Source organism: Rhincodon typus, chromosome 37 (genome assembly GCF_021869965.1).
Source record: "Rhincodon typus isolate 14 chromosome 37, sRhiTyp1.1, whole genome shotgun sequence".
Lineage (NCBI taxonomy): Eukaryota > Metazoa > Chordata > Chondrichthyes > Orectolobiformes > Rhincodontidae > Rhincodon > Rhincodon typus.
The window spans coordinates 3956883-3980253 of record NC_063368.1 but is presented as its reverse complement, the minus strand read 5'-3'; the positions used below and the strand labels follow the sequence as shown (position 1 = coordinate 3980253).

The 23371-nt window shown below is 42.1% G+C and overlaps 1 protein-coding gene across 2 annotated transcripts in view; it reads right to left on the bottom strand.

The window, feature by feature from the left end:
• The window catches only part of triobpb (TRIO and F-actin binding protein b), an 80820-nt gene extending 58224 nt beyond the window's left edge, over nt 1–22596 (bottom strand). Inside the window, exons 1-5 of one of the 2 annotated variants that reach the window (XM_048617641.1) lie at nt 22292–22596; nt 20591–20685; nt 7442–7498; nt 2933–3001; nt 606–695 (exon numbers count right to left, since the gene is read on the bottom strand). In XM_048617641.1, the coding sequence (XP_048473598.1) occupies nt 606–695; nt 2933–3001; nt 7442–7498; nt 20591–20608 (234 nt within the window). In that variant the 5' untranslated portion in view covers nt 20609–20685; nt 22292–22596. The remainder of the gene's footprint in view (nt 1–605; nt 696–2932; nt 3002–7441; nt 7499–20590; nt 20686–22291) is intronic. The other variant, XM_020519093.2, reaches the window with a different exon arrangement.
• Nucleotides 22597–23371: the final 775 nt, after the last annotated feature.

Here is a 23371-nt window from a genome sequence, read left to right as displayed (position 1 = left end):
CAATAATACAGGAGAAGATGGGCATTCATGGCTGGCGGCGGTGGGCGGGGGGGATGCGGTTTCAATATTGTGAACAGACCGGAAAAACTCAAATTGACACTGCCTGGAGAGGTGGGTGAAGCAGGGGCATAGAATGGTCTTTTAAAGTCTTAAAACAATATGACAGAAACTGGCATTGTAATCAAACAGAGAAAATGAAGATCTAAAGAGTTAGAAGTCAGAGGAATAGCACTGAATCCAAACCCTGGATCAAGTCTCTAATTCTACCGGTTGTTTTTAAAATTCACTTGGGTTCTGGCATCAAGCAAGAACAAGTTCAGAAAAAGGAGAGACCAGTAAAACTGGCTCATGAATTGGCAGCCCTCTGCTATGTAAGTGAGATATACTTCCTGCGAATCAATTGGTGCTTTGCTGTTACGTAAACTGCAGCATTGCAAATCAACATGACCCAGGATTTCCTTGGATCAGCCACCAAAATGCTGAGGAATTGTGGAGGAAGCCATTGAGTTCTGTAAAATTTCCAAGTCGGGATCTCAGGCTTCAGGTTAAACTGGATTGTGGAAAACACCAAGCATGCATTGAGAATTATAGAAGAGCATGCTCACATGGATCTGGAACCCATAGTTCCGTTGAACCTGATACTCGGTCACATTGCTGCAGCTTCGTAAGTCAATCTCTCCATCCAGATTATTGGCCTGAGAAGACAAGAAGAAAAATTTGATTAAAGCTAAACTCCACAGTCTGGTAGAATAGCACTGGAAGCCAGTGCCATTTGGAAACAGCCAGTTGGCTACAGGTCCACAAAACAATGTGAACACACACGATCCTCCTCTCTTCAAGATGCAGGTTTCAGATGCCAGCTAAACTGAGGTGGCATTTGGTAAACACAATTAAATTGAAGATGCAGCAAAGAAACAGGTCATTCAGCCCCATGTGAAGTTCCTTTTCCTCCCTCAATAAACTCTATCAGCATAGCTTTCTATGCTGCCCTTATCCTCCTATATGGAGGTGTCATGGGTTTGGAAGGTACTGTCTGAGGATCTTTGGTGAATTTCTGCAGTGCATCTTGTAGATAGTACACACTGCTGCTACTGAGCATTGGTGGTGCAGGGAGTGGATGCTTGTGGATGTAGTGCCAATCAAGCGGGCTGCTTTGTCCTGGATGGTGTCAAGCTTCTTGAGTGTTGTTGGGGCTGCACTCATCCAGGCAAGTGGGGAGTATTCTGTCACATTCTTGACTTTGCCTTGCAGATGATAGACAGGTTTTGGAGAGTCAGGAAGTGAGTTACTCGCTGCAGTATTCCAAGCCCCTGACCTGCTCTTGTAACCACTGCGTTTATACGGTGAGTCCAGTTGAGATTCTGATCAATAATAACCCCTAAGATGTTGATAGTCGGGGATTTGGTGATAGTAAGACCATTGAATATCAAGGGGCAGTGGTTATATGTTCTCTCATTGGTGATGGTCATAACTTAGCATTTGTAAGGCACCAATGTTACTTGCCACTTGTCAGCCCAAGCCTGGATATTGTCCAGATCCTGTTGCATTGGAACATGGACTGTTTCAGTATCTGAGGAGTCACGAATGGTGACCTTATGATGGGGGAGAGGGTCATTGATGAAGCAGCTGAAGTTGGTTGGGCCGAGGACACTACCCTGAGGAACTCCTGTAGAGATGTCCTAGAGCTGAGATGACTGACCTCCAACAACCATGACTATCTTGACTCCAATCAGCAGAGAGTTTGCCCCCTGATACCCACTGATTCCAGTTTTGCTACAATTTGCCACAATTGGCCAAATGCAGCCTTGATGTCAAGGGCTGTCACTTTCACCTCACCTCTGGAATTCAGCTCTTTTGTTCATGTTTGAACCAAGGCTGTATTGAGGTCAAAAGTTGAGTGGCCCTGGTGGAACCAAAACTGGACGCCACTGAGCAGATGCTACTTGATAGCACTATCAATGATACCTTCCATTACCTTACTGATGATCAAGAATAGACTGTTGGGGCAGTAATTGGTTGGGTTGAATCTGTCCTGCTTTTTATGTACAGGACATATTTGGGAAATTTTCCACATTGTTGGATAGATGTCAAGAGTTGTAAATGTACTGGAAGAGCTTGGCTAGGGGAGCAGCAAGTTCTGGAGCACAAGTCTTCCGTATTATTGCTGGAATGTTGTCAGGGCTTATAGTCTTTGCAGTATCCAGTATCTCCAACCATTTCTTGATACCATGTGGAATGAATTGAACTGGCTGAAGACTGGTAGCTGTATTGCTGGGGACCAAATGAGGAGGCTGAGATGGATCATCCACTCGGCACTTATGGCTGAAAATTGCTGCGAGTGTTTCAGACTTATCTTTTGCACTGATCTGAAGCTGAATGAGAGGAAACCAGTCCAAAAAACTATTCAACTGATTCAGAGGAAACCAGTCACTGCATTGGATTCTGAGGGGCCCTTAATGGTATATGACCTTTTACTGTTCACCTGGTGCTAATTGTGCCTGTGTTTTGTTTCATCCCTTCAATTCAAATGATAGTATTTAGGACCAAGACTACGAAAACAAGACTTTCAAACACCCAACCACTCAGCACTCTCGTCTCAGTATAAATACTATTTTCTCTTTACTTTGATATTTCTTGCGAATTATCTTCATGAGCAGAGGATTTGTCTTTTTCTAATTACGGTGATTAGAACCAAAATTGGCTGCTAAAAATAGATTTTCATTCTGGGATACGTGTTTAGCTCCAGTTTATATCATGTAACCAAAATAACCTGCAAAGTATTTCACCCACTAAAGGCCTACACAGGCTGAGCCATGATCATTTCTACTCAACATGCCCTTCCTTATGAACCCTAACCTTCTCTTTTTTAAAAGTATGAATTAGCACTGGGTTCTAGGGTGGGGTGCAACTCACAGCTAGTCAAAACTCTTACCTCCTCTGCTGTGCAGTCTCTGTAATATCTCAGGCTGGAGTCTGTCAGAACAAACCAGTGTTTCTTCCACTAAAAAAAGAAATAATCAATCAATCAGATCATTTGATGCCTGAGGACGGCGGCTCAGTAAGAAAACATCTGGCCCTGTATCAGCCCCTGGCATTTACGCAGTTAACAGCAGAGCTGCACACAATACACACCACTCCTGGAAGGTCTGAGCTTCAGCTGTTGGAGCAAAAAGGGAAAGTGATCATGGCAAGACTCAGGTAGCTGCAGGATCTTGAATTATGATTTTTTTAATGCAGTTAACTCACATGTTCATGGACAAGACTCCAGACTGTTCCATTTTGGCAATTGTTGAATTATAGCATCATAAAGGAGACCATTCAACCCATCATAAAACCATAAGATGTAGGAGCAGAAAGAGGCCATTTATCTCATTGAATTTACTCCATTGTTCAATGAGACCATGGCTGATCAACTCCATTTTCCTGCCTTTTCCTCATAACCCTTGATGTTCTTACTGATTACAAATCTGTCTATCTCAGTCTTGAATATACTTTATGATCCAGCCCCGATAGCCCTCTGTGCTAAAGAATTCCACAGATTCACAAATTGGAAATTTCTCCCCATCTGTGCCTTAAATGGGTGATCACTTATTCTGAGGTTATACCCTCTGCTCCTAGACTCTCCCACTACTGAAAACAGCCTTTCTCCATCTACCCTATCAAGTCCACTAATACTCTTGTATGCTTTAATAAACTCATACAGTCATACAACATGCAAACAGACCCTTCGGTCCAACTCGTCCATGCCGACCAGACATCCTAAATTAATCTAGTTCCATTTGCAGCATTTGGCCCATATCCCTCTAAACCCTTTCTTTTCATATATCCATCCAGGTACCTTTTAAATGCTGTAACTGTACCCGCCTCCACCATTTCCTCTGGCAGCTTGTTCCATAGATGCACTGCCCTCTGCATGAAAAAGTTACCCTTGTTCTTTTTAAATCTTTCCCCTCTTAAACCTATGCCCTCTAGTTTTGACTCCCCTACCCTGGGAAAAAGACCTTGGCTATTCAACCTATTCATGCTCCTATAATTTTATAAACCTCTATAAGACCACCCCTCAGCCTCTTATCCCCATCCTAGAATCCGTCTTCCTCACCGGGAAACGTCTTTACTGTAAGTCATGAACTATTTTCTGAAACATGTGCCATTGTTCCTCAACTGTCCTTGCTGCTGCCCTCCTTCCCCGTTATAACCCAACCAGCTTCGCCCTCGTTCCTTTGCAATTGCCCTTATTTAAGCTTAGAAGGATTTCCTCCCTCTGCTAAATCCTACCATGTCATGATCATTGTTTCCTTAGGAATCTTTTCCTCTGACATCATTTATTAATCCTGACTCATCACACATCAACAGATCCAAGATTGCCTGATCCCTGTTTGGATTCCCAACATAAGTGTTCCAGGAAACAATGTCATTGCTACTGATGTAGACTACTGTGTCTCTCCCCTCTCTCTCCAAGTTCCTCTCTCGCCTTTAACTCTGGCACTTGGCAGGTGACACAGCATTCAGGGTTCCCATTCAAAGCTGCTGAAATAGTACTTATCACTGCAATTATAGTGCCCCCAACTGCTACTACAGTCCCATTTCCTTCCCCCATTTCAATGGCTCCCTGTACCAGAGTGCCATTGTCAGTTTGCTCATTGTCCCTGCACTCTTTTCTGCACAGTTTAGAAGAACCTCACTAACGCTGGGCAATTGCAAGGGTCAAGGCTCCTGAATGGTAGCCCCATGGGTCCTCATACTTGCCTCACCTACAATCAATTACCTATTCTGAGGGGTGTTATCACCCTCTGGAACAAAGTGTCCAGGTACCTTTTCCTTTCCTCAACGTGCAGCAATGCCTGCAATCTGGTCTCTAAGTCCTCAACTTGGATCCGAAATTCCTCGAGCTGCAAACATTACGGGTGTGTTCGCACTGGATCACATTGGTGTCCAGCAGCTTCCACGTGATGCAGCAGCAATACATCACCAGTACTACCATTACTATTGAATTTAAGTTATAAATTAATTACTCGAGATTCCCTGATACTTACATTTCACGTAACAATATTGTAAATTGAAAAGAAAAACGCTCACCATTAACAATATTATACTTAAGCAAATATTTTTAAGAGAGAAGAAAACACTTGAGGCCTAAACACAACCTGAGGACGTAACTTTTACTTTAAAAACTAGAAATATTCACCAACCCTACTCACCAATCAGTTTCTTTCCCTGCCGTCTATTCACACTGGTTCATGATGTCACTCCGCTGCTGGTCTGATGACAGACCGGTCTCTCAATCAGTGCCTTTTATTCTCTCCCACTCACGTCTCATTCTGGAGAATTTACTTCTTGCAGTAAATCCTAATTAAAGCACCTCTGACTCCCTTTGCACCAAATTTCCACTTTGAGCCAAATTTCTAACGATATAGTCAGTGACTCACTCAGCCTTTGTCTCACTTTGCTGCAGTCTCATTCACACTGACCATGCTCTTTACTAACTGTACAATGAATGGCTTCCCATTCTTTTGAAGGTCTGCTCGCAGAACCACCTGATCACATTTTGACAAAAGAATTCAGGTGCTTGAATTCTAACAGCCAGAACAGGCTTATTTAGGCTTAAGCATACACATGTACCAGCTCTTTGAAAGAGCGATTAATTGTTTCCCTTTATTATTTAGATGTGGGCTCAACATTTGTTGCCTATCCCTAATTACTCTTGAACTAAATGCTTATTAGAGCTTCTCAGAGAACAGTTAAAAGTCAACCAGATTGCTGAGAGCCTAGAGTTACATGTTGTAGATAAAAGGAGCATGTATAGACATTGTGCCGGTTTCAACTTAAGAAAATAAGGAAGAGTCATTCTTTGTGTCATTCTTCAGGGCAATGCCATGACCAATCAAAGTCAGACTGCCTGGTTTAACCTTAAACAAAATTTGGCAGTTAACTGTCAGTCATCACCCAGCTACTGCCATGGCAATATCACTCAGAGTCCACTTGCCAAGTTATCAGTATGCTCTTCTCATACAGTATAAAATTGCTGTTCTCCTTTGCATTGATATTCTTGCAAATTAAGAGTCTAATGATGATCATGAAACCATTGCCAATTGTCCAGAAAAACCCATCTGGTTTACTAATGTCCTTTAGGGAAGGAAATTGTTGTCCTCACCTGGTCTGGCCTACATGTGATTCTACACCCACAAAAATGTGGTTGACTCTTAACTGCCACTTGGGCAATTGGGGATGGACAATAAATGTTGGCCTAACCAGCGATGCCCACATCCCGCAAATGAATAAAAAGTCCTGATGATTACAAGACAAAAAGCTGAGACGAAATGTTTCTTTTTTCAGCAATACTCAAGTCCGTCGCTATCAAATGATTATTTAACTAAAATAACTCATGCCTTTTAAACTGCCTTCTTATCCTATCCTGCCACCTTCAAAAATCTATGGACCAGAACAGAATCTGAGAGAAATCCAAATCATTATCCATATTTGGGAAAGATTGCGGTCAAAGGCCACTTTCAAAGCAAATCTAGTCACGGATTCATACAGTCATGGAGTCATAAAGTCATAGATTCATAGAGTGCGGAAACAGACCCTTCGGTCCAACGCGTTCATGCCGACCAAGTTTCCCAAACAAAATTCATCCCATTTGCCTGCAATTGGCCAATATTTCTTTAAACCTTTCCTTTTCATGTATCTGTTCAAATATTGTAACTGTACCTGCATCTACCACTTCCTCTGGCAGTTCATTCCACATGCGAACACCCTCTGTGTGAAAAAGTTGCCCCTCAGGTCCCTTTTAAATCTTTCTCCTCTCACCTTAAAAATATGCCCTTCAGTTTTAAAATCCCCTATGCTAGACCTCTGCCAATTACCTTATCTATGCCCCTCATGATTTTATAAACCGCTACAGGGCCACCTCTCGACCTCCTATGCTCCAGTGAAAAAAGTTCCAGTCTATCCAGCCTCTCCTTGTAACTCAAACCCTCCAGTTCTGGTAACATTCCTGCAAATCTTTTCTGCACCCTCTCCAATTTAATAATATCCTTCCTTCCTGTAGCAGGGTAACCAGAACTGTACACAGTACTCCAAAAGTGTCCTCACCAATGTCCTGTACAACTTCAACATGATGTCTCAACTCCTATAGTCAATGGTCCGAGAAACGAAGACAAACATGCCAAACACCTTCTTTACCACCCTGTCTACCTGTGATGCCACTTTCAAAGAACTATGTATCTGAACCTCTAGGTCTTTCTATTTGACAACACTCCCCAGGACCCTATCAAATCTATGTTAACAACTGAGAAAAAGGCTATTAGGGCATTCATAAAATGATTGAAAATGCCGGTAGTAGATTAGCTAATCTACTAATTAGACTAATTGACAAAGATATAACGACAATTAATTCTTCTGTGAAAAATTCCACAGTACAACTTTGTAGGTAGACACTCACCTCACCACGATCATCGAGAATGGACATCCAGCCCTTCTTGAAGTTCAGGAGATCTGGCTGAATGTGGAAAAGAATAAAGATGATCTACACTTTACTCAATTAAATGAAATTACGCAAATTATCTGACCAAATATTCGACAAGTTCTTCAACAAGTGAGATTTGTTTCTGAAAAACGTAAGGCTTATTTTGGTAGTTCATTTTTCAGAGAATCTTACAGCAGGTAAGATGGAGGACATTCAGCTCTTTGTACCTGCACAATCACTTTGAAAGAGGAATTCACTTAATATTACTCCCAAGACATTGAGACAAAGATGAATTTCTTTACTCAGAGGTGGGTGAATCTTTTGAATTTTCTACCCCAAAGGGCTGTGAATACTCTGTCATTGAGTATAGTCAAGACAGGGATTGATAGATTTCTAAATACTAATGATCAAGGGAAATGGGATAGTACATGATAACGGTGTTAAGATAGATGATCAGTTATGGTAGAGCAGGCCCAAAGGGCTGAATAGCCTATACCTGCTCCTACATTCTTTCCCTATGATGCTGCTCTTTTCTAAATGATATATCCAATTCCCTTTTGAATGTCACTGTGGAATCTGCTTCCTCCACCCTTGTATCCAATGCTGTTCAGGTCATAACTCAGTACATTAAATACTGGGGATGGGTAATAAATGTTGGTCTTGCCAGTGAGGCCCATATTCCATGAATGATTAAAAAGGAAATCTCCCCACCTTCTCCTCGTTTGTATGCCAATTCTCTTAAGTTTTTTTTTGTCTCCTGATTACCAATTCCCCATGCATTGGAAGCAATTTCATCTTTGTTACCCCTTGTAATTTTGAACATTGCTACTAAATTGTCCTTAAGTCTAGGCAGGGTAATTACCAAAGTGAAATTCTAGAGGTCGCGAAGAGGCAAAACTAAAGGGGAAGTTGGATTTGACTAACTGCTGGGATATTTTATTACACTAAAATTGCTATATAATGCAATAATAGATTTGTCAGTGCTGGTTCTGGATGTGGAATCAATCAGAGTTAAGCTACAAATACTGATGCAGCATAATTGGGTATAATCATACTTTTTCCAAATCTGCTAACACTTAGAGAGCAGTCCCCTCCACCTATCACACCCTTCACCAGGCATAACAGAATATTTAAACTTGCTGACGCTTCCAAGGCAGTATCCCTACCATCTACAAGGGCAACAGATTCCCTCCAAGCCACAGACTGTCCTGACCTGGAAATATACTGCTGTTCCTTCACTGTCGCTAGACCAAAATCCTGGAACTCCTTCCCAAACAGCACTGTGTGTATACCTACACTAATCAGGGATGAGTAACAAATGTCGGCCCAGTCACTGATGCCCACATGCCATGAATAGAAACTTGTAACTACCAGAAGACAAAATTCAAAGAGCAGGTTTCAAACAATGAGTGAAAAACAAAGCTCAGATACTGGGAGTTAACATTTATCAGGAGGGCCAAATAAAATGATATTCACTGCATTTTCACAAATTGCAACAGACTTTTCCAATGTTATCAGAGATTTGAGAAATGTTAACAACAAATTACTTTGCTATCAACAGGTTTAGTTCCCATCAGGAAGAACTTCTGCAAAAGGATCGATGTCCTGTGCCTCCACAAGCCCCAAACTCTCTTAACTTCAGCCGTTCTCTGCCTGGCATGAAAACTCCCCTCATGGATGAAGAGATAACTCAAGGTAACAACACAGATTGTTAAAGCCACAGGTTCATTTTTAGAGGGACAGAATTAAAAAACAGAAGTTATATTAAACTTTAGGGAAGGAAACTTCTATCCTCACCTGGTCTGGCCTACTTGTGACTTCAGACCCATAGCAATGTGGTTGATTCTTAACTACCTCTGGGCAATTAGGATTGTGCAATAAACGCTAGCCAGGGATGCCCACACCCCATGAATGAATAAAGAAAAACGGTTTTGGCTAAGCCACACTTGCAGTTCTGTGAAAATTGACTTCAACAGACTTCTAACATTTAGTGCCACTCGAGTAAGACAAAGCACACATATAAATCTTGAATACAGTGGCTGTTTATCACTACCATAGCCCAGGAGCTTACTCCCAGAGGTATGTAGTCCAAGAGTGAATGTGACGACCAGTTTCGTTGCCACAGAAACTGCTGCGGAAAATGGTTGAAACCCTGACAGCTTCTATTTGAGCACATATGGTATTATAAAGGCTGAAATCAACAACATGAATTTATTAGTTCAATGATTACAGATTCAGACAATGACATGTCCATTTATCACTGTATCACAGCAATCCAGACATGCTGCTGCTATCAGATATGAACATGGCATTTTTGCCATATTTATGTATATTCATATACAGGGCTCTGTCCTGTGCACTCAGCACATGTACAAGCAATGCAGGTTTTTCAACTAACAAAAACTTTCCGGATGATTATTTCTTGATGCATTCTCTATGGCAATTTCCGTTGTTAGCCAAGGTTGGGCCACCTTTCCCATTTTGTTTCTGTGCCAGACAGGAATGCACAATTGTTGCACTCCCTCCATGCACTCTTTAAATGTTTGCCATTGCCCATCCGTCATCCCATTAAGTATTGTTCACCAGTTTATCATAGCTAATTTGCACTTCATAACTAATCTCAGGATCAACATTGTTACTCTCCACCTTAATGAAGAATTTTATTGTATTGTGGTCACTCTACCCCAAGGGGCCTTGCACAGTTTGAATGCCAATTATTCCTTTCTCATTACTAAATTCTCTGTCTTGGCCTGTTCTCCAGCTGCTTCCTCAAAGTATTGATCCAGCAAACCATCCTGTACAGACTCCAGGGAGTCCTCCTCTATGTTACCATTACTGATTTGATTTACCAAATCTATATGCAGATTAAAGTTGCCCATAATTACAGCTATAACTATTAAAGGCACAAGACGAATAGCTTCAACAGCACTCTTCTTTTCTCAGCAGTACTCATTCTCATGCTGGTACAGTATGGAATATATACCACAAACATCTTAAAACCTGACCAGAATGATTTATCCATGAGCTTTTTAAACTGGTTTAAAAATAAACAGAAATAGCCATGGGCTTACTATAAGGCATCCACTGTCACCATGGGAACACTCAGAGCAAGTGTGTGACCACCTTCCTCAAGTATCAATGGAACACAAGAACTTACATTTGGACAAGATCTTCAAAATATTGAAATGTCCCAAGCCACCTCACAGGAATGTTATCAAATAAAATTTGCACGGAGCCATAGTAAGATGTTCAGAACTGAGACAGTTGACCAAAGGCTTGTTCAAACTGCAGCAGGACAAATGCTTTCAATAGCATAGTCACAAAGAACTAAAGTCTCTGTGCACACAACTCTTTAACATCAGTCACCTGTTTGATTAGCTCAGTCCCACACTTTTTGGCCACACTTTTGTTGGCTCATGATCTGATCCCCATAGAGATTAATGGCTTACAAAATAAAAGGAAGTCAAATTTCCATTTGATAGCTGAAAGGATGACATGAGAAAAATTCACATTTTACAACTTTCATTGTCATGAACAGACCAAGAGTATTATTGACGAAACACTTTTGAGGTAGTCAACTTATAATTTAAACTACAGATCAGAACATTCCCCTTCTTCTAACAGAATCAAAAAACCACTTCACAGGAATGCCTCACATTTTCTCTTAAGTAGTTCAGCTCCTGAGGATTTACTTCTGCCCTTTTCCTTTAGCAGTTCTGTAACTTTTAACTTCAGACTATATTTCTCAGTGAGAGCCTTTCCTTGCAGTTCTTGGATGAACCTTCCTCACAAATCTTCTTTTCAATCTGAATATGGGCTCATATGTACATTCCCATAAGATGGTTCCTTCTCTCCCAGATCCTGGCACACTTCTGTGTCTGTTAAGTTTTAGAGGTCTCTGAGAAACCCGTTCTCCTCAAAGCCCATTTCCATGGCACCATCAATCACATGGGCCTCATACTGAAGTAGAAATACTGTTTAGCCAACCATGAAACTCCAGTGAAATTAGCTACCTTGGATATTTTAAAGCATAACTATTTACAGTCCAACATTCTTAACTTGTTCTTTGATTTTTGCTATACAATCAGTGTAACCATTGTACATGCAGATGCTGCTGCCATTGTCTTTGAGTGTGAACACCACACACCTTCTTTCTAACAAACAACCTGAGCTGCTCTTTGACCTCTAACAGCTATATCACCCAGACCTGTTGTCATGCAGACCTCAACAGATCACACAATTCCTTTCATTTTACCTTAAACTAAAGATATAATCAGAAATTTAAAATCTTATGAACTATGTTCCTTCTAAACTGCACTCATGCGCAGCAGCTCCAACTGTTCACAGCACTGACTTTGGTTCTGGAAGTTGCTGCTGTGCATGGGCCTTGGAGGTCCACGCAGCAGAAGAATAATTAGCAGAATACTGGTCATGACCCTGATACGTGCAATGTCCAAAGCTGAGTTTTCCAATGCTCTCTTCCCTGGTTCTCGAGGACCCACCCTCCACGGTGGGTCAAAAATCAGTGGGCAGTATTCTTGCATCTGAGTCAGAAGACTGGGTTCAAGTCAAACACCAGCATCTAGGGCCCAAAATTTAGGCTTCCACTTTAAGTGCTGTGCTGAAGAAGTGCAGTATCAGGGCTGCTTTCTGTAGTTGCTATTAAACTCACCCCTCTCCCCTCACTGAACCTTGCAACTTTGCAACACAAAAGGCCTGCTAGTCGCTGACACTCCATGGATGGAACACTTATCACTGGTAAAATTCCTACCCTGTTAATAAAAGTTGATCATCTCTACTTGCCCCGTTCACCATGTTAGTCTGTGAATGACTGTCCCACTTCCAACTGGGTGCACAGCATCCTCCGCAACAGAGAAAGCTTGGGTCAGAGCTGTAAATCTACAAAAATGGCTGATCAAGCAGGGACACAAAGCAATGCCCATCTCTGACCCAGGGAATTAGTAGGATACAATTAGAACTCCCTATTTCCTTGTGAGAATTGGAGTATGTCCTGCTCCTGTGCTGAAATACTGTAAGTGCCAGTGAAAATATCCAATACGCACTGGCGAGATGGTCATATCATCTGCATTCTGTGCCAGCCGTCCCCTGGCAGAGGGAGATGGTCTTTTTTGTGTTTGGCCTTCAGTTGATTTTTAGTACATACTTAATTGGTGAAGGCATATGGTAGTATCATACCTCCAGCCCAGGTCAGGGGAGCATTTGGCATTTATGTCCTGTTTATTTTCCCATTTTGATTTGTCAAACGCTGTGCATTTAGAAGAGGGTTAGTGAGCTGACAACAGATACTACAATTGTCATCTATGGTTCAGTGGGTAGAACACTGAGAAGGTTGCAGGTTCAAGACCTCCCCAGTACAGGCTTGGGCATGCTACCTAGGCTGGCCGTCCCAGTGCAGTACAAAGGGAGTGCAGCATGGTCTGATGCATCCATCTTTTGGATGGCATGTTGAACCAAAATTATGTGGAGATAAAAAAAAGTCCCACAGAAAGTTTTTTGAAGAAACAAGATAATGTGGTTTCCTGGTCAATATTGATCATTTAATCAACATTATAGATTATCTGGTTATAACCTTGTAGCTGTTTCTGGGAGCTTGCTATATGCAAATTGGATGCTGTGTTTCCTGAATCACAACGTGACTACACTTCAGTCACATAAAGTATTTTGGGAAGTCTTGAAGTGGTTAAAGGGATGTGGGCATCATTGATGAGGTCAACAACTGTTGCTGATCATCCTTTGAGAAGAGTTATGTATCAGCCACATTGTGGTGAATGTGAACAGGGTAAAGATGGCATTCTTCCCTTCCTGAGGGACATTCGTGAACCAGATGGGTTTTTACAACCATCAATGGTAACTGTCGTGGTCACCATTACTGACCCTAGTTTTACATTCCAGCTTTATTTATTAAAAAGATGCAACATCCAGAACTGAATATCATTTCTCAAGGTAGAGTATGACCAAGACTTTCCGAAACTGAAGCCTAACATCTTGCCCTTTATATTGTCACCCTGCTAATATAAAGACCAACCTTCCATTAACATTTTTGATTCTTTTTTAATACCTGCACCTAGAGGGAGCACTGCAACAGTTCACTAGATTGGTTCCTGTGAAGAGACAACTATTCCATGAGGAGAGATTGAGCAGGCTTGGCCCAAATTCCCTAGAGTTTAGAAGAATGAGATTTGATCCCGCTGAAGCATATATCCTGTCAAGCATTGTAAGAAATTTGTATGTTGAGAAAATCCTTCCGCTCCTGGGAATCTAGAACAGAGTCACAGGGTTTAGGACAGAGATGAGAAGAAAGTTCTTCCCTCATAGGTTGTGAATTCTCATTGCCAGTGGTATGAGGAAGCTTAGTCACTGAGTGCATTCAAGACTGAGGGTCAAAGATTTTTGGGGACTAAGAGAATGAAAGGAAATGAGGAAAGTGCAGGAATTTGGAATTGAGTAATGTTTATTTCAAAGGGAATGGAGTATAAAAATAGGGAAGTTTTGCTCAAACTATTATAAGGCACCAGTCAGATCACACTTGGAATACTTCAAACACTTTTGGGCCCCTTATCTAAGGAAAGATATTGGCAGTGGAGGCAGTCCAGAGAAGTGTACTGGTTTGATCCTGGGTAAAAAAGAAGTTTCTTATGAGGAGATGTTGAGTAGGTCGGCCCTGTACCCACTGGAGCTGAGAAGAATGAGTGGCGACCTTATTGAAATATTTAAGATTCTTTAGAGAGCTTGACAGGATAGATGCGTAGAGGTTGTTATTCCCTGTGGGGGTTGAGTATAGGACTAGAGGATTCAATCTCAGAATAAGGGATCATCCAGTTAAGACACAGATGAGAAGGAATTTCTTCTCTCAGAGGGTGGGGAAATCTGCGGAATTCTTTACTGCAGAGGACTGTCGAGGCTGGATTGTTCAGAATATTCAAGACTGGGATTGACATATTTTTAATTAATTAGGGATTCAAGGGTTAAATGGAAAAGACAGGAAAGTGGAGTTGAGAACTATCAGGTGTGAACTCATTGAATAGCAGAGCACACTTGATGGACCAAATGGCCTACTTCTGCTCCAATGTCTTGTGATCTAAAAAGATCATCTTATTGAATGAGGAGCTGGCTTGAAAGGCCAGAAGTTCTTATCTTCTATATTCCTATGTTGATTTGTGAGTTGTGTACATGAATGCCCAATTCCAACAGTTTGGAACCTCTTGCTGTTTGGAAACTATCCCAATTTGACTCACTTGGATTTGAAATTAGTGACCTCATATTTCCCCACATTGAACTCCATCTGCCAATTTTCTGACTCACTTGAGCTATCTGACCATATTCCCATGTAACTTCCTGCTCTCAGCTGTGTAATTTACCAAGTCTCCTAGATTAGCATTTTCTGTAAATATAGATACGAACTTATCATTCCTTCATCCAAGGTTTTCAGTGAAAATTTGATGGACTGTAACAGGTTTGTGGGGAACACTGTCACATCATGTCTATTAGGGTTCAATTTTATCCCAACGCTCTGTCTCCTACCTCCAATTCAGTTACATACTCATATGGCAAAGTTAAACCCAATGCTGCCAGGACTGCTCAGTTTTAGATCTCTTTACAGCCTTGGGTCAAACGTGGACAGAAGAAATGAATGAATTCCAAAGCTGAGGTGAGAATGATAGCCCTTAACATTAAGAGATTTGAATGGAATCCCTACAGTGTAGAAGCAGGCCTTTCAGCTCATTGAGTCCATACCGATCTCCTGCAGAGCATCCCGCCCAGACCAAACCCCCATCCCTGTAACCCTGCATTTCCCATGGCTAATCCACATAGCCTGCATATCCCTGGACACTACAGGCAATTTACCATGGCCAATTGGCCCAACCTGCACATCTTTGGACTGTGGGAGGAAACCAGGCCACCCAGAGGAAACCCATGCAGACACGGGGAGAATGTACAAACTCCACACAAACAATCAATCAAGGCTGGAATCAAACCTGGGTCTATGGTGCTGTGAAGCAGCAGTGCTAACCACTGAGCCATTGGGCTACCCTTGAGACATCAAGAGGCATTAGTTAAAAGTGAAGTTGAAGGAATTAAGGGGAAAGTCTCCACTGGTTAGGAGTCATAACTAGCACATATCAATGACTTTCCCTCCATTATAAGAGCAAAAGTGGGGATGTTTGCTGATAATTATTCCATGCTCAGCACAATTTACAACTCCTCAAATACTGAAAACATTTGTGACAACCACAGAACCATGTGGACAAAATTCAGGCTTTAGCTGAAAACTGATGGCACAACATATGTTAAACAATGCCATTCATCTATGATTAGGGAAAGTAATCACCTTTCCTGGACATTCAATAGCATTACCATCACCTATCACTGCTATCAACATCCTAGGGATTGACCAGAAACTGAACTGGTCCAGCCACATAAATATTTGTGGATATAAAGTAGTCCACATTCTACACATTATGCACCTTGTACCAATTGGCATTTAGGAAAAAGAGAGGTGATCATATTGAAAAATGTAAGATCCTGTTGGGAATTGACAAGGCAAATGCTGAGAGGCTTGATCCAAGAGACAGTTTAAAAATAAGGGGTCTCTCACTTAAGATGAAGGTAAGATTTTCTTTCTCTCAGAATGTTGTTAATCTGTGGAATTCTCTTTCCCAGAGAGCAGTGGAGGCTGAGTCATTATATGTTTTCAAAGCCAAGTTAGATAGATTCATGACTAACAAAGGAGTGAAAGGGTACTGGGGGTAGACAAGAAAGTGGAGTTGGGGCCACAATCAGATGGGCCATGATTCGATCAAGTAAAGGAGATGGTACGATGGGCCAAATACACCTGCTCCTAATGTGTATGTTTATTACTTATGAATAACTTACCTTCTGGCTTTTCAAAGTCTGTCCACCATCTACAAGACAAAAGTCAGGAGTATAGTGGAACACTCTGATTGAGTGCAGTTCCAACAACACTCAAGAAGCTAGAAATCATCTTGCTATCTTGTTCCCACAGGGACAATTCCAGCCATTGTCACCAAGAAGTCCCTATTACAAGCCACTCATCATCCTCTGAACTATTTCGCCATTCCTTCACTGGATCAAATCCTCAACAACACTGTAGGTCATGGACTGCAGTGGTTCATGAAGGCAACCTATCACCGCTTTCTTGAAAGCAATTAGATATAGTGACAAATGCTGGCCAAGTCAGTGGAGCCTACATCCCATGAAGAAACACATAAGTGTTTACTTGTGCTTCTTTCAACTCAGTTTAGTGTACTCACTGCTTGCAGTACAGTCTCCTTTACAGTGACAAGACCAAACACAGACTGGGTGACTGCTTCGATCTGTCACAAAAACAGAAATTGCTGGAAAGGCTCAGCAGGTCTGGCAGCATCTGTGAAGAGAAATCTGAGGAAGGGTCACTGAGCTTGAAACTTTAAACTCTGATTTCTCTCCACAGATCCTCCCAGACCTGCTGAGCCTTTCTAGCAATTTTTGTTCTTGTTTCTGATTTCCAGCATCCACAGTTCTTTCAGTTTTTACCTCAGATCTGTCCACAGGAATGACCCTGACCTTCTAGTTGATTGCAATTTCAATAAACCACCTTGCTCTCATGCTAAAATTTCTGTCCTGAGTCTGCTACAGAGTTCCAGCAAAGCACAACACAAGCTGGAGGAACAGCATCTCATTTTCTGCTTAGGTATTTTACGGCCTCTAGAACTCAGAGCTCTAGAAGGGTCACTAGACCCAAAGCAGTAACTCTGATTTCTTTCCAAATGTGCTGCCAGAACAGCTGAGAGTTTTCCAGGAATTTCTGTTTATGTTTTTGATATCCAGCATCCACAGTCCTTTCAGTTTTTTTCCTTTAGAACTCAATATTGAGTTCCACAACTTCAGAGTATGACCACTGCCGCCCATTTTTCTGATATCCCCCACCCTCCCCAGGCATGTCTTTTTCCTATTTGGTTAATTTTGCTCTCCACAAAGCAAGCCCATTTTCTCCATTTCACACCTAACATCTACACCTATTTTACATGTGTATCACTCCTTTACCACCATTGTCATTGCCTTCGTTTTTGCTACGAGCACCCTCACCATCTGTTCCACTCCCTACTTCTTCCCCTCTGGCAACAGCATAAAAAACACAATTTTATAGCTCCAAATAAGAGCCATAGAATCCTACAGTGTGGAAGCAGGCCATTCAGCCCATCAAGCCCACATCAACCCTCCAAAGACCATCCCAACCAGACCCACATCCCTAATATCCTGAATTTCCCATGGCTGATCCACCTAACCTGCACATCTTTAGGCTGTGGGAGGAAATCCACACAGACACAGGGAGAATGTGCAAACTCCACACCGACAGACACCCAAGGCTGGAATCGAACCTGGGTCCCTGGTGCTGTGAGGCAGCAGTGCTAAATACTGAGCCACTATGTTGCTCAAGTCATACTGGACTCGACACATTAACTCTGTTTCTCTTTCTAAAGATGCTTCCAGACATGCTGAAGATCTCCAGGACTTTCTATTTTATTTCTCCAGCAATTCCTGTTTTTATTTCAAATAAGACCCTAGTTTGCAATAGTTAGATTTTAGCTGGGCGAGGGTATTTATTAAGGAATACAGAACTGAGGTGGCAGATGCAATTAAGAAACACATTACAATACAAGATAGACTGAGAGGGAGAGTAGACTTGAGGGACTAAATTGCGTCCTCCTGTTTTGGTGTTCCTATATGACCAGTCTATACCAGTGAAGCAACATCAAAAGAAAAGATTGTTCTGTAGCTCTTAAAGGGTTAATGCACTATCCCCTTTTCACATCACTAGCACTCTGAGGATGAGCCAGGATGATATTCAGTGGGTGGATCTGCTTCATTGTAAGAGCAAAGGGTTACTCTTGTTTGCTTGTAAGATATGTGTGGGTCTGACAAATGAAACCACATGATGTTTAATCCCACTCCAAGATATTTCTGCTGAAAACTGGCCAATCTCAAAAATTCTTTCTTTAGGCAGACGGAAGTGCTCTCTCAGTGAGTCACGTTCTGGCTGAGGTGGGGGAGGGGAAGGAATGGAAATCAACAGGTAAAAAATCTCAAGAGAAACAGCACTGTGCATTAGAACACTGCCTCATCATGTCTAGATTCCCAACCTAGTAAGACTGTCCTTAAATTGCCAGGCACGATAGGTTAATCTGGTGTGAGCTTGTTGTATGAGCAATACCCACCACAAAAATTCACAGTGGCGTTTTACAAATTCCTTCTTTAAAAAATCTGTCTTCATTGAACAGTTTCAATTTTTTCAATAATTGAGGTATTGGCAATGTGGTGCAGAAGGTAATCAAGGTATTGGAAATGTCGTACAAAATGCACCACAAACAGATTGGAAGAGCAGCGAGAAACACTTAAAGCAATGATTAATAGAGCCCAGAATGAACATTCCCCACTGAAAGGCAAAGACAAAATAATCAGTAATGGAACACCACGAATAAATGAAGGGTTAAGAGCAATACTGAAACTAAAGAACAATGCATGCACTAAGAACATAAACAAAAAAGAAATACAACCGGGAATACATTAAGGAGGTAAACATCCATAATCCACAAAGGACCCACAGGAATCTCACTACATTGCAGAGAGACTCTGGTTAAATAACAAGAGGGGCACCACTCCACAATAGTTCCACTCCACTCCAACAAGGTTCTGTGAAGGTTCACAACTGATCCAGGGCCTGAACCTACCACTGGTGTTAATTTACTTCATACTGTAGCCGATTAGCTAACTGCACTAAGGTTAGGTCAATGCTTCCAAAACCTTTTCCTAACTATGACTCCATATCAAAGCATAAACACTGTCGCAACCCCTGCTGTGACCTTCGAGAGGGCCGTGAGAGCTGGGGCCTTTCAGAGAGAGAGCACATTCTTTGACCTGGTTGGAACTACATAGCGGCCACTGCTGTCTCAGAGCTTGGGAGCCCAAAATTTCACCTTGTGACCACACTTGGGGTTTGAAACCCCACTTTGGGACGCCTTAGGTTAGGGTACAAAGAAAAAACAAAAATAACAAACAAAGCAAACAGAACTTAAATATGACATATATATAACATATCTATGAACTTACAGAGGGTTTGTATTCTGCAGGCACGTCAATGTCATGGCAAAAAAGTTATGATAGAGATAGATAAATGTTGCACACAATAAACTTGCCAACAGCATAATTGGATTCTTTTTTAATTGGTTTGCCTTGGCATTTACCAGGGAGGCATGACATCAATGACAAAATCAAAAAAGGTGTAAAGATATTTAAGATAGAAAAGGGAGAGATGATTAACATCAGGGGGTAAAATCCCAGGCTGAGATGGATTGCATCTGCACAGACTAAAACAAGCTTGGAAAATACAGCATAACGACTAAAAATTCATTAGAAAAGAGCTAAGTGTGAAAGTACCAGCAGATTGGGGCTCATGTGATTGCTATATTTTGAAAAAAGAGATGGAACTGGAACAAGTCGAGGGGCTTATAAACCAGTTAGTTTAAAATTGGTAATCAGAAAGATAATGGAATCTCAACTTAAAAATGTAGTAGAAATACATTTCAAATGTAATAAATAAGTCAACACAGAATTATAAAGGGCAAGTTATGCTTGTCTTGCCTTATTAAATTTTTGAGGTAGTAACAGAAAGGGTGGATAAAGAGGAATAATATACTGTAAAATTCACACCATCTAGCACCCCACAAACCAGAATTATCCATCAACCAGCATCTTGAAACCTCACACCCACCCGGCCCTAACACCAAAACTGCATATTTCAACAACTAGAAGATGGTATCTGGCACCCAGCACTACTGGATAACTTCCAAAGCTGTTCTGATGCAAACAGCATCCTGAGCACTGAGAGGAAAACCTTAAGACAGAAGGATAGAGTTGCTGGGAAGGACCTGTTTGGAGCTCAAGGGTCTGTTTAAGATGCTAGTTGAAGTCAAGACAACTACCACAAATTGATTTTGGTCATTGTATTCACAACCCATCATGGAAAAATACTTTGACCACTTATTGGGAGCGATGGTCATGATGGAATGCAAGGAAACAGCATATTTTGCATATCTCTTCACTAACCTGCATTTTTGATTTCATGGTACAAGCCAGTCCGGGTGATTGCTGGCGAACACAAATTTCAGTGTGTTTGGAATTCAAATGCCTTTGATAAGGTACTGCATAATAAACATATGACTAAGGTCAGAACATGTGGAGACAGGGGACAAGTAGCAGAACAAATAGAAATCTGGCTACAACCCAGAAAGCAGAATTGGAGCTAAAGACTGGCAGAAGGTAGAAAGTGGTGGCTGTTCCATGTGAGTAAATTTGTCTGCCCAGAGCTGGCAGAGCTCATAGCACCACTGCTGGATTGGTAACAGTTACACAACACTACACTAATTTTCTGAGCTCAATCATGTAGTTATGGAGACACAGGAGAAGCAAGTTAACAATAGGACAATATGCTCATCACCTGGAGTTAGCAGTGATATTGGTGCAAGATTGGCCATCCTAACAGGGACATTAGGCAGAATTTTTCCATGTATTTTTTAACTGTTTGGGTGAGTTTATTAGATAGTGACTAACACACCACCCACAATGTTAAGGTAACAGTTACCCGATCGTTAAGAGCTGACAGGTGAGTGAGGGTGAGTATCTCGTCCTATCACAGGTCTCAACACCCAAGTCGCTGGAGGTTGCTGGCCAATCAGAGATCAGTAGCTACTGAGTCCTAAAGTAGGTCAAGGTCTATTCCTCAGTGGATCCAGTGGTGAGTAAATAAAACTTTTTTCTTTCTTCTTACGGATGGAATTTGAAGGGAGTGGGGTCGGACAGAGACAAAGGCTATGGTGACTTTCAGACCTTGACCCCTTGCCTGCCATCCTTGCCTCTGGGTGGTCCCAGACTGGAGCAACTGGAGTCCCCTACCACCCTCCAAACCTGACTATAGACTCCCTTAGGAAACTAGCCAACTTTCTCACCTGCAGTAAGGCAGGTTATTGAAGAGGTGGTGAGTTGAGGCTCCTTATGTAGCCATTAATTGACCAAATAATTGGTGAGGAGGTGAAAAATTCTTTCACGGATATTTTGGCTCAGAACTTTAATTGCTACGATGGTGAGAAGGGGTGTATTTCTCTGCAGAGCCAATCAGCTCACCCAATTAGTTTCCCAGCTTGCCACCTCTCAATACCCTGCCCCTGTGAGAACAGGAGACAAACAAAGGGTTAACTGGGTTTAAACTTCACCACCACCAATTCCCCCTTCAGTACCCTCAGGTTCAAAACACTCCAAAGATGTTGCAATGGCATGAGGAACAGAGAGATCATCAGAGCAACTGTGAAAGGCAGAAAAGATCAGAGGCTGAGGGCACAGGCATGAGAGGGCAAGAGAGAACATTTGGAGCAAACAGTGAGACAGAGAAAAGGGAGTTGGAGAGAAAAACAGAGAGAAGGAGAAGGATTGAGCAAAAGTATAAGGGAAAGAGAGACAGCGCGAGAAAGAGAGGTGTGCGAGAGTGATAATCTGAAAGAGTGACAGAGGAGAAACACACTCTGTATAAACATTCAGCAGACAAAGCGAGGACGAAGCCGAAATCCTTCAATTTACTTCTGCAGGATCGAAGTAAATGCTTACTCACTGGCACCAATATACAGAACAGGAAAACACTGCCATTAACAAAATCACCACGATTCCTGCCAAACCCAGACTTTTGATAAAGTTAAAACTGAAAATACAATTCTCTCACTTTCTGAACAACTTTTTGAAATGTCTGCACTCACTCACCATCATGGGAGACTGGGAGCAGGACAGAGTACAGTCTTCGCTCAGCTGCTATCTCCTCCACCTCTTGTACACAGCTCAGTTACATGTTTCCTTCTTCCTAGGCCCAGCAGCCAGACCCACAAAGAATTTCCTTTGGCTCCGAGATAGTATTCCTCATTCCAGATTTCCAAAACAGCAAGACAGCAGCCTCACTGTGCAAATTTGCCCCACCCCCTTTTATCAGTGGGATAGAGTTCAGAGTTCACATTTGTCTCGGGTGTACACCTCCTCAACCCAGAGAGAGAGAGAGAGGGGCAGGGCATACTGTCAGGCACAGGCTGCTCCTTTTTGAAACACGGAAGCTGCAGTTCTCTCCTCCCACCTTCTCATCCTCCTCCCTCTCGCTCTCCTTCTCCACTTACTTATCCTCCTCGTTTTTATTCACCCCTCTCTCTCACTCTCCCTCAGTCTCACCATCTTTCTCCTGCTCTCCCTCTCATTTGCCCTCATTTTGCACACCCGCCCTCAAGTTCTGGCACTTTCAGTCACTTGCCCACCTTCTCACTCTACCACCTCACTCTCCCTCTCTTCAGCCCTCCCTCAATCCAACCCAACCACCTCCCTTTCACCCACCCTCCCTAAAACTCTTGCCCTCTCTCGATCACCTTTTTAGTTGCCCTTCCTCATGTTTTCCAAACCATCTTGCCCTCTCTCTCTCCCCAGTCTCTCTAATTCCCAATTCCTCTGTCTCTTTCACACTTTCCCTCCTTATCCTCCTCACTGTCATTTATTTTCCCTCTTCCATTCACCCTTGTTCTCCCCACCTCTCTCCCTCTGCATTATGCCCCTTGGCCAATCTTTCGCTGATTCCCCACCCCCATACAATCTGTCCTTCCCCCAAACACACAGTACTGTAGACTCATAAGGAAATAAAACATTATATTTACATCTTAAGCAAATACAGTAAGTGAGAGCTACATGGTGCCATTGTTTAGTGTGTACACAGACTGCTCTGTTCATAGTTGGAAGTGCAACCTGAAGGTATTAACCTCAAAAACCATCCCTAGCAAATTGGGTGTCATATTTTCATGGACAGTTTGC